Consider the following 12,630-nt stretch of genomic DNA (forward strand, 5'->3'; position numbering starts at 1 on the left):
CACCAACATGTACCGAAATTGGTACAAAAAAAAAAAACATGCTTGTTATAGTTTTATTTGTGTCATGTCTGTGTGATCATGTTTTGTTTTAGTCATGTTTGGTTTTGTTTTTGGACTTTTTGTGCACTTTTGTTTTGTTTTGTCAACATAGCAACCATTAGTTTTCACCTGTCACGTCACGCACCTGTTTCACGTTTTGAGTCACGCACCTGCTTTCACTAATCATGTCTATAGTATTTAAGTTCATTGTTTTCAGTTTGTCGTTCTGACGACATCCCGCATTTATGCTTCTGCACACTCTCCACACACCCTTAAGACCCTTGCTGCTCTTTTTTCATGCCGGTTCCATGCCAAGTAAGTTTTTGTTTATTAAGCCACACTTAGTGTTTTTTGTTGTTCATAGTTTCTGCCTTATGTGCAAGTATTTGTTTTCATAGCCAAGTCGTTTCTCCGCCACTGTGCATGCTTTTCGTTTTTATATATTTTGCAATAGATCACTAGGGGAAATGTTGGTGTAGAGCGGGGTTCAGCAACTCGAGAGCCACATGCGGCTCTCTAGCAACGCCCTTGTGGCTCCTTTCAAAAATGTATGGAAATGGAAAAAAAAAATGGGTTGAAAAATAGATTTTTGTTGTTATATGGTTTCTGTAGGAGGACAAACACGACACAAACATTCCTAATTGTTAGAAAGCCCACTGTTTAACAGTTTTGTGTTCATCCTTCACTAATGAGAGTATTTGGCAAGCGCCGTTTTGTCCTACTAATTTCAGCGGCCCTTGAACTCACCGTCGTTGTCTGGACTGTGACTGAACAGTTTGTTTACATGTAAAACTTACATACAACACAGAAGGACGTGTTGTATGCCACTCCTTCTTTGTCTCATTTTAGCCACCAAACGTTTTATGCTGTGCGTGAATCCACAAAAGTGTGCTTTGTTGATGCTATCGACTGGTTGGAGTGCTAATCAGGCATATTTGATCACTGCATGACTGCAAGCTAATCGATGCTAACATGCTATTTAGACTAGCTGTAAGTACATATTGCATCATTATGCCTCGATTGTAGGTATATTTAATTTCCTTTGCTTTTGTCCTCTGTATATTTACTTTATTTTTCCATGTTTCATGACACATTATCTTTTTGTAATATTGGCTGCATTTCGGATAGTTGTATGTGTGCCATGTTGTTCCAGACGACAGCAAACGTTACCCAGCTTGCAAAGATTGTAATAAATCCATTAGAAGAACATTTTATTCAAATGTATCCTCCAGTTTTTTGCTATTATAAAGCATATTTTCAGAGGATATGCATTTTTACAGCATGTTTTAATGAGATGTATTACCATTCTGGATATAATATATTTAGGGGGCATTGTGGGTGGAATAGATGTGCTCCCATTGACTCTATTGTTAAATTAGGATAATTGAGATTTTGCTAAGGTTTATTTTTGACTTAAAATGCATAAAAAAGAAAAATGTGTTCTTGTCTTACTCTAAATCAGGGGTGTCATTTTAGATCGGGGGCCCCATGGAGAAAAACCTACTCCCAAGTGGGACGGACTGGTAATATCACAGCACGATAACTTAACAATAACTTCACATTGTCATTTTTGTTTAAAAACTAATGTTGTTGTTTTTTTACACGTACATGTTACGATCAATAGTATTCTATCTTTATTTGTCGTTATTTATACTTTCTGAATACATTATGTGATAATGTTCATCAGTCAACTCATTGGTGTTCATTTTCAATCTATCAAGATAAAAAAAATATATAAAAATTTAAATTATAGGATGTTATTTACGTAGTTAGCTCATTTTCCTCGACTGGTGCACTAACGTCATGTGGTTTATTTTTTTTTTTTTTTACATATGTAGCATGTTCTACAAAGATACAAAGAATTGCTATTGCGACATCTAGTGGACACTTTTAGAACAGCGGTTTCTTTCATTCCAAAATTTCGGCTCATTTTTATACTTAGCAAACTCATCCCGCGGGCCGGATAAAACCTGTTCCGAAATATTGTGACTTGCGGATGCTGTGGCAAAAGCGAGAAAATAAATACATTGAAAAAAATATATAAAGACAGAATAAGATCATATGGACAGCCGTAAGCGTCTACATTTTGCTTTATATTTATTATTTTACTTATTTTTTGTCTGATTTTGTATTTGTTTTGTGTCATCCCGTGAGGTGTTTATTACTTTTTTTGTTCGGTTTGTACTTCATGAAGTTTTGCACTTATTTTGTTTCTTTTTTTTTTTGGTTTGTTTTCATTATATTTGGATGTATTTGTTTGGTTTGTATGCTTGTCAATCTAGGCTATCCATTAAGTAAGACTACTTATTATGTTGAAGGGGGCAGGGAATATAAGATTTTCTTCATCCTGTTCCTTCTCAAACATAAGTGTGTAAATATGTGTTTAGTTGTTCAAGTTTAATTGTCTATTGATCAAAAATGCACATCAATGAAGGAGATAAATAAAAAACAAAATGAATGAATAAATGTCGGGAAAATTAAAATTTCTGGCTGACTTTCCAAAACCTGGTTAAACCTTGTCTATGGTAAACCCAGAGAGGCATGTGAATATTGTAAAATGATGTCAGGATGAGTTTTATTGTTTGGTTTTAGGGGGCTACGTCCTGGGGCCCGACCCCGGCCCAGCTCTGGCTTGTTCCGCCACTGGTGCATATATAGCATTTTTTTTTTAGTATGTCTTTGGATTTGGCTTTTGTTCTATGCTTGAGTGAACAACTTACTCATAGTTCATATTCTTCATGGTTCATTCAAGCTAAATGTTCACGCTCAAATGATTCTGTTGGGGCTTTTAACATGGAATCGTCTTCATGTTGTATTACGTACGCCTCTGCGCCGAATCCCTGACTAAAAGCCCCGTTTTCCCTTCCACTCTCTTAGGCTCAGAAATGGTGGAGGTCCAGTGTCAGAGGTTTGAGGTGAAGAGCGCGGATGGGGATAGAATCCTTTTCTCCGCAGACGAAGAGGAGGTCAGCATCGGCACAGAAAGACTCAGAGTGACAGGTGCGCTCTTCTTTCTGCTTCCGTCTTGTCGAGTTTTCTGCATCCCTGTTGTTGTTCCGATTCCCAGCAGCACACAGCTAATATATACATGCATACACATCTTATCCAGATAATAGGGGAAATATAGAATAATTAAAGAGAAAGGTCTTGCACGGAACATAAAATATATAGAAGAATATAAAATTGCACTCAAAATGATTCAAGCCTCATTTTTAAAATGCATTCACAGTGATATTTCAGTTTTTGGTCCAAAAGGTCAAACGAAGATCAAATTCTTACGAAAACATAAATACAGTTATCTGTTCCAAACAAATATAACGTGAATATTAACACAAAAAATGCAGAAAATAATGTGAAAAACACATAAATAACAAACGAAATGGAAAAAATAAGGTAACACTTTAGTATGGGGAACACATATTCACCATTAATTAGTTGCTTATTAACATGCAAATTATAAATGGGTTATACTTGCATAGCACTATTCTACCTTCAAGCAGGGGCGTCACTAGCTTTTAAGGACAGGGGGGGGCTTAGCCCCCAGGAGATGCACAGGATGCGAGCGAATGTTACGCACGAGCACAAAACTTCACAAATGGCTAACAAAGACTTAGAAATTATTCATTGTTATCATTAATTTTTTTTTTAAATGCACGGGACGAAATGAAATTCTCCCCGGGACGATGGCTTTTAACCATATATTTTCTTTTTCTTTTTATGTATTTATTCATTTTACATTTTATATTAAATGTCTTGGTTTTTCCTCCCTCTGAAAATCCTATTAAATGTTTAACAAGCCATCCTATAATAATAAAACAGCTTTTAATGTAACAATACAATAAAACAAATATATTTAATGATGTTTTTTTCATTATTTTAACAATAGGCTAATGTATATTACTTTATATAGATTCTACAAGAAACACAAAACTTAAAAAATAAATGATTTACAATTTCACACACAAGGTTTTGTGCAACTTCACTCATTGTAGAGGAAGATAATGTGCTTCGTACACCTGCAGGACCGCAAGAAAGGTCGCAGAGAAAATGCGGGCTGGAATTTCAGTGATGTGGGCATTTTCTATATGAACAAGTGGAATGGATTGGATACCGACGCACTAAAGGGGCTCTCTACCATACGCTACGAAGTGAGGGGAAACTGAGTGAATAATAACAGGTTATATGATTATTTATTTAAACTCATATTTGGGCCACTTTATGATGAATATGTCGGCATTTATTTGTAAAAAACAAACAAAAAAACACCAAATTATTTAGGGGGGCTTAAGAATATTTTAGGGGGGCTTGAGCCCCCCTTAAATAGGCCTAACAACGCCAATGCCTTCAAGGTACTCAAAGCGCTTTGACACTACTTCCACATTCACCCATTCACACACACATTCACACACTGATGGTGGGAGCTGCCATGCAAGGCCCTAACCACGACCCATCAGGAGCAAGGGTGAAGTGTCTTGCTCAAGGACGTGACGAGGTTGGTAGAAGGTGGGGATTAAACTAGGAAACCTCAGGTTGCTGGCACGGCCACTCTCCCAACTGCGCCACGCCGTCCCCAAATTAGTAACATATTGGCTCTTAATTAGTCATTATTAAGTACTTATTATTGCCTTATTCTGCATGGCCTTATTATATAACTAAGCGTCTTCCCTCAATAACCTCAGAATTATTGCTTATTAGTAACCCTAAACCTAACCCTTATATGGTCCCCTAATGTCCACATAACTCTAAATTAAGTATTTGTTACTTTAATAAGCAACTAATTAATGGTGAATATGTTCCCCATACTAAAGTGTTACCAAAAATAACATTCAACGTCACTTTTACTTTGATTGAAGACTCTTGTTGGGTTTAAACAGAGAAAGAGGCGGGGAGGAAAGACCCACACGGACTCACCTTCGTACTTTGCCACAAGTTATTTTATCGAATTCAAGTTTGTCTCGCCTCTTCATCAAAGTGTTCGGGTCAATGTACCTTCCGTTCATTCTATTTCCAATTCTTAAACGCATAGGCCAGATAAAAAGATATCGCGGGCCCTGAGCTTGACACCTGTGGACTAGATTCAGCCTAATGACTCCATTGCAGTCCAACAAGAACATAAAAATATGCTTAACTTAAAAATAGTCCTGTAAATTGTTGTGAAAACACACTGGAAGTGTGGTGGAAGGTCAGAATCTTAAACAGCAACAAAAGTGAATTTAGTACAAAAGTTTTATTTACCCATAATCAAATGGTACAAAGTTGGATTGAATTGTCATGCAAACAGACAACGTCTTCCGGAGATGTTGGATGAATCAAGAATCATGCGACTCACCCATAGGTTTGGTCTACTTGGCCATTTATCTGTATTCCTCATGTGTCAAGGTCCCGTTGTTTTGGACCTGTTTATTCTGCAACCTCCTTGAATCCTTTAGCCATAACAAACAATCAAAACATATAGTAGAATGGTCAGACCGACTATATATTCAACTCTCACCCACATATGCTCCTTCAATGGCACAGAACAGGGGCGTCACTAGCTTTTAAGGACGGGGGGGAGGGCTTAGCCCCCAGGAGATGCACAGGATGCGAGCGAACGTTACGCACAAGCACAAAACTTCACAAACGGCTAACAAAGACTTAGAAAATATTCATTGTTATTATTATTATTTAAATAAAATGCACGGGACGAAATGAAATGCTCCCCGGGACGATGGCTTTTAACCATTTTTTTTCTTTTTCTTTTTATGTATTTATTCATTTTACATTTTATATTAAATGTCTTGGTTTTTCCTCCCTCTGAAAATCCTATGAAATGTTTAACAAGCCATCCTATAATAATACAACAGCTATTAATGTATCAATACAATAAAACAAATATATTTAATGATGTTTTTTTATTATTTTAACAATAGGCTAATGCACATTACTTTATATAGATTCTACAAGAAACACAAAACTTAAAAAATAAATTATTTACAATTGCACACACAAGGTTTCGTGCAGCTTCATTCATTGTAAAAGAAGATAATGTGCTTCGTACACTTGCAGGACCGCAAGCAAGGTCGCAGAGAAAATGTGGACTGGAATTTGAGTGATGTGGGCATTTTCTATATGAACAAGTGGAATGGATTGGATACCGACACACTAAAGGGGCTCTCTACCTTACGCTACGAAGTGAGGGGACACTGAGTGAATAATAACAGGTTATATGATTATTTATTTAAACTCATATTCGGGCCACTTTATAATGAATATGTCGGCATGTATTTGTAAAAAAAAAAAAAAAAAAACACCAAATTATTTAGGGGGGCTTAAGAATATTTTAAGGGGGCTTGAGCCCCCTAAAATAGGCCTAACAACGCCAATGGCACAGAATAGAAAAAAATGAAACGAGCAGACATTCTTAATGCTTTTCGACACAAAATATGGTTCAAAAGGTCAGAAATTCCACTAAAAAAGCAAACACCAATTTGGATAGATGAACCTAACCTAAAACCTAAAAACACAGAAACACAGGAAAAACGCAGGAATTCTATCCATACTCAATTCCCTTTAACGGTATAAAAAAACATTTGAACAGATTTATCTTTTAGTCTAAACATGTGTCGTCATGCTTCACAGGTTCTGAAGGGGTGGTGTTTAGCCATTCGGTACAGACGTCACATGTGAGGGCAGAACCTTCCCAGGATCTAAAGTAAGTACTTTGTTGTATATAAGCCAAAAGCTGTATACATGACACAGTGGGCACTCACATTAGATTGTATGAATCACGTTTTCTGCCTCACGCACACAATGAGAACATCTCCATGTTCATTCAATAATAATCCACCCAGTATATAACTTACTCATTAGGCAGGATACATAAATACCAGCAGTGGTCTGTTAGTCATTAAACTGACTCATCATAATGCTCTGTCCTGTTTTTCTTTGCCGTCTATACAGTGCCGCGACACACTAGTGTACCGTGTGATATTGTCTGGTGTGCCGTGGAAGATTATGTATTTCCACCTAATTGGGTTAAAATTAATTTTTGCAAACCAGTAGTTATAATCCGCAAATGTGCCGTTGTTGAGTGTCGGTGTTGTCTAGAGCTCGGCAGAGTAACCGTGTAATACTCTTCCATATCAGTGGGCGGCAGCAGGTAGCTAATTGCTTTGTAGATTTTGGTAACATCTACAAAGCAGGCGACAGCGGGAGGCAGCGTGCAGGTAAAAAGGTATCTAATGCTTAAACCAAAAATAAACAAGAATAAAAGTCATTGAAGCTTAGGGATGGCTATACTAAACGAAGCTAAAGCTGAACAGCCTGCTAAAAGTACACAAAAACAGAATGCTGGACGACAGCAAAGACTTACAGCGTGTATAATAGAATAGAATAGAAAGTACTTTATTGATCCCTGGGGGAAATTCAGCAGTCTGGAGCAGCAGATGCCGTCCACAAAGTACATCTACATATGACATGACAATCAACAACAAAATAGGAGCACAGGACAAGAACTAAAGCACTACACACAGGAAAACACCAAAAAACTCCAAATAAGTCATGGCGTGATGTGACAGGTCGTGACGGTACACCTACTTTGAGACAAGAGCGAGAGTGATGCATGCTTGGTTATGGTTTGAATTCATATCCAACAATTGCGAGAACAACTTTGTATTGGCTGCTGAGTTTCATTTGTTTATGTTGTCTGCTGGTGGTGTGCCTAGGGATTTTTTTAAAAATTAAAAAAGTGTGCCTTGGCTCAGAAAAGGTTGAAAAACACTGGTCTATATGCATGAAAGTGCTTCCTCCTATTTCAAATGACAAATATCTCGCTTTTTAGCAGTTTGTTTGGCAACAATGTCAGCTTGACTCTGGCCGGGCTTACTAACCGTGACATCAAAAGAGCCAACAGAGGGTGTGGATCTTTTTCAAATACTTGGTGTTATTACTCGGGCTGTCATTCTAAAAGTAATGGCGTTAATGGAATGTCGAAGTAATTTCTTTTTTTGGCCAAGATGGCAGTACGTATGTACAGTATGTAGCGGCTAAACGCTCACTTATGTGCACTTTTTGAATGTTTTCTCGTGTTTTCTGCACGTGTCTAAAAAGTAGGTGTACAAATTAAAACATGACATATTTTCACAGGCGAGTGTGAGTTCATTCACACATTTAACAAAAGTCAATGTCTGTAACATAGCATACAGTAGCATACCGTAGAGGTAATTGGAAAGCAGGCTCACATTACTCCAGTTTTAAAATCTCTGCATTTGCTCCCTGTGTGTTTCAGGATCAATTTGAAGGTTCTTCTTATGGTTTATAAATGTTTTTATGGTATAGGGCTTTCTTATCTTTCAGAATTGCTTTTACCCTACGAACCTTCCCGGGCCCTGAGATCCCCCGGCACTATTCTCCTAATTATTCCAAAAGTCAGGACAGAAAGTTACGGGATGGCATCTTTCCACCATTATGGCCCCCTTTTTTGGAACACCTTACTGGAGGACCTCAGGGCTGCAGAGAATGTTCATGTCTTTAAGAGCAGGCTTAAGACCAACCTTTTTGATTTGGCTTTTACCTGATATTAATTATTTTATTGAAGTAATTTGTATTTTACTTTTTATCCTATTAGTTATGCAAGATTTTATTTAGTTCTACTTATTGATTATTTATTTACTGTATGTATATATATATATATATTTTAATTGTATTTTTTTCTATTAATCTTCATATGTCTTACTTGTATTTTATTCTTTATCTCTACACATTGTTCTTACTATTTTACAAGTTTTATTATTTTTATTTTCCAACATTCCTCAGATGAGCCATCTGTCTCAGGGGTTATTGGCCGTGCTTGTGGGGGCGCTTTTGTGTCAGCGTCCTGGTGGCCATTGTCTGGTGACCTCCTGGTGCAGATGGCTCCTGTGATAGTGTTTACTCACATATTTCCTCTGTACTCAGCCATGCAATCATTTGTCTATATAGTTGCATATGTGTGAATGTTGTGTGTTTGTGTTTGGTATCTGTATATAGGTCATCGGGGTATAGTTTTTAACTTTGTAAAGCACTTTGCGTTGCATTTCTTTTATGTATGAAAAGCGCTTTACAAATAAAGTTTGATTGACTGATTGATTGAGCACAGTCTTCTCCTGCATATGTGTGTATGTTGTGTGTGTGTGTTTGTGTTTGGTATCTGTATATAGGTCATCGGGGTATAGTTTTTAACTTTGTAAAGCACTTTGCGTTGCATTTCTTTTATATATGAAAAGCGCTTTACAAATAAAGTTTGATTGACTGATTGATTGAGCACAGTCTTCTCCTGCGTTCTGCTTAGCCACTGAGCTAGTCTTGTTTTCTTCAAGCAGCAGTCCAGTCTTTCGAAACTCGTTGGCTGTAGTAGATTTTTGTTCCGTCATTTATTTTTTCGGAATGTGCAAGTTGTCGTGTTTCAGTGCTGAGATCAAGTAGCAGCAACATAGATGACATGTCAGCATTCATAGTTAGTAACACATTTTTGGTCATATTTGCGAGGGTCAATTCAGTAGAGTGATTTGCCCCGAAACCTGACGGAAAAGAGTCCACAGAGATTGTTAGATGCCAAGTGTACATTTAGCTGCTGTGCAATTTTTTTGTTGAGGATTCTAGAGATAAAGGATAGGTGCGACACCGGCCGGTAGTTTAGCAGGAGGTTAGAGTAGAGGTTAGGTCTTTTATGCAGATGATGAATAACCAGCTTATTATGGCTATTCACAAAATAGAAACAAGATAACATGACACAGATACAGATGGCACTGGGAGTAAAACAATAGTTGATAGCAAAGCAAATGGGTTCTGAGAAAAAAATGGCTGTGTTCATTGAAAGAATATATTAGACAAGAAGAGGGCAGTGATTTGACTCTGGCATGCTAGAAAGAGTGATATTCCTTAGAATGATTGGGGAAAAAAGATGGAAAAAGGAAGGAAGTGCTATGAACATGCGGCCACGACGGTTGCTCGAAAAGAAATGCAAGTTATCTTTTTTCTTAACTATTGAAGATTTTTTTTTTTTTCCCCATCCAACATTTTAAATCTACGAGTAACTCAATCTGAATTCCAACACCACTGTGTTAAGGCCTCTGCAGGGTGTGCACTTCAGCAATATATCCCTCTCTTACCAAAGCTCTCTCTTTTCATTTTCTTTTAGTTGTGTTAACTGCCAATCACAGTGACCAGGGAGCTGGAGGCAGCCAAGATCAGTGTCTGTCGCTTGAAACGTTAAAAGAGTTTACTCGTACTTCAGATGACAACTGTGATGGAAGCTTGAGACACGCACAGCTCTTGAACTGAGTTCCTGCTGGTGGCAACACATTGTCATGCACACAGATTTTCAAATAACACTCTATGCACTGCATTGCCAAAGTGATAAGCACTGCTAATACATAAATACAACTATTTATATAAACAAATGTATACATACATTTATATGTATGTATACATATATGTGGGATCTGAGCCGAGGATGTTGTTGTGGCTTGTGCAACCCTTTGAGACACTCGTGATTTAGGGCTGTATAAGTAAACTTTGATTGATTGATATATACAAATGTATACTGTATATGTATATTAAAAAAGTGCAACCGAGGGTTTATAAATGTTGCCTATACTGTATGAAACTACAAAATAACAAACACGGAGGCTCCAGTTTACACGAGGACCACTTTATTTACCTTCTTTCAAAAACCTCCGCAACGTGACATCACTTCCGCTCGTAGCGCCTTCAAAATAAGAGCTCAAGGCATTGCATGGCAGCTCCCTCCATCAGTGTGTGAATGTGTGTGTGAATGGGTAAATGTGGAAGTAGTGTCAAAGCGCTTTGAGTACCTTGAAGGTAGAAAAGCGCTATACAAGTACAACCCATTTATCATTTATATATTGTACAACAGCGCATAACAGGAACTTAACATCACAAAGAGGAAAGCCCATGAAAATAGGTTACAAAAGTTATTTAATAAGAAGCCAAAAAGTGCAAAAACAAGAATGTTCGTGTTGGAGGAGTTGTGAATTAGGTACACCTGCAGTCTGCAGGTGTATCTAATGTTGTGTCCCTGCAGTCATTCACAACTCCTCCAACACCAACATTATTGTTTTTGCACTTTTTGGCTTCTTATGAAATCATTTTTTAAAATAGATTCAATCTTGCACGTGGAAAGTTTAAGGGCTTTAGTTGATAAAACAATTATACGGCGGGGGTGCAGGAGGCGAGCCTCAGCCAGTGCGTCTTTTGCAGCCGTTTTATGATCGCTCAGCACAAGAAATACGTTACACACATACAGTTGTTGACAAAATACACTGTACATTATATACCTCAGCTAACTAAACTATGGAAATGTATAATATAATTCATATAGCAATACAGTTTCACTGCACAGCAGGCCAGCAGTTAGCCGAGTCATTGGGCAATCCATGTTGCGGCACTGAGTGACGTGCCTCAACTGGCTGCTGTTCACCGCACCGTCCTTCTCAGTATTTGAACGGCAAATGTAAAAATTCAGCGATTTTGAATAAAAAATAATCTAAAACTGGTGAAGTTAAATGGAAAATAACTTTATAGTATAATCATTAGATACATATAACATTTTTTTTTTTTTTTTCTTTTTACATTTTTTTTCTTTCCATGATGGCAGGTGAGGCCCTGCCTCACCTGCCTCTAGTGACTGCACGTCACTGGTATATATATATATATATATATATATATATATATATATATATATATATATATATATATATATATATATATATATATATATATATATATATAAATATATATATATATATATATATATACATACACATATATATATATATATATGTCCGGTGAGTATGCTGGCCATGCAAGAACTGGAATGTTTTCAGCTTCCAGGAATTGTGTACAGATCCTTGCAACATGTGGTGATGGTCTCAGGTGAATGGCACAACAATGGTCATGGTATCTCTGCACATTCAAAATGTTTGTTGACCATGACATACGCTTGCCCATACCATAACCCCAACCCCACCATGAGCCGCTCGATTCACCACATTGACATCAGCAAACCGCTCTCCCACACGCTGTGTGACCTCTGCCCTGAAAATCCGTGAAGAGAACACCTCTCCAACGTGCCAGACGCCAACGAATGTAAGCATTTGCCCACTCAAGTCGGTTACGACGACAAACTGCAGTCAGGTCAAGACTCCGATGAGGATAATGACCATGCAGATGAGCTTCCCTGAGACGGTTTCTCACAGTTTGCGTCAAAATTAATTGGTTATGTAAACCAATTTTTGAAGCAGCTGTCCACGTGGCTGGTCTTAGACAATCATGGAGGTGCACCTGCTGGATGTGGAGGTCCTGGGCTGGTGTGGTTACATGTGGTCTGCGGTTGTGAGGCCGGTTGGATGTACTGCCTAATTCTCTGAAACACCTTTGGAGACGGCTTATGGTAGAGAAATGAACATTTAATTCATGGGCAATAGCTCTGGTTGACATTCCTGCAGTCAAGAACAACAACTGCACAATATCTCAAAACTAGCGACATCTGTGCCATTGTGCTGTGTGATAAAACTGCACATTTCAGAGTGGCCTTTTATCGTGGGCAGTCTA

At 37.7% G+C, this 12,630-nt stretch overlaps 1 protein-coding gene across 1 annotated transcript in view; it reads left to right on the forward strand.

Annotated features, from left to right (window-relative positions):
* The window catches only part of LOC133570123 (zeta-sarcoglycan), a 783,896-nt gene that overhangs the window by 662,378 nt on the left and 108,888 nt on the right, over positions 1-12,630 (forward strand). The window contains exons 5-6 of the mRNA XM_061922813.2: positions 2,917-3,039; positions 6,658-6,730. Coding sequence (XP_061778797.1) covers positions 2,917-3,039; positions 6,658-6,730 — 196 coding nt within the window. The remainder of the gene's footprint in view (positions 1-2,916; positions 3,040-6,657; positions 6,731-12,630) is intronic.

This window comes from Nerophis lumbriciformis, linkage group LG27, assembly GCF_033978685.3.
Source record: "Nerophis lumbriciformis linkage group LG27, RoL_Nlum_v2.1, whole genome shotgun sequence".
Lineage (NCBI taxonomy): Eukaryota > Metazoa > Chordata > Actinopteri > Syngnathiformes > Syngnathidae > Nerophis > Nerophis lumbriciformis.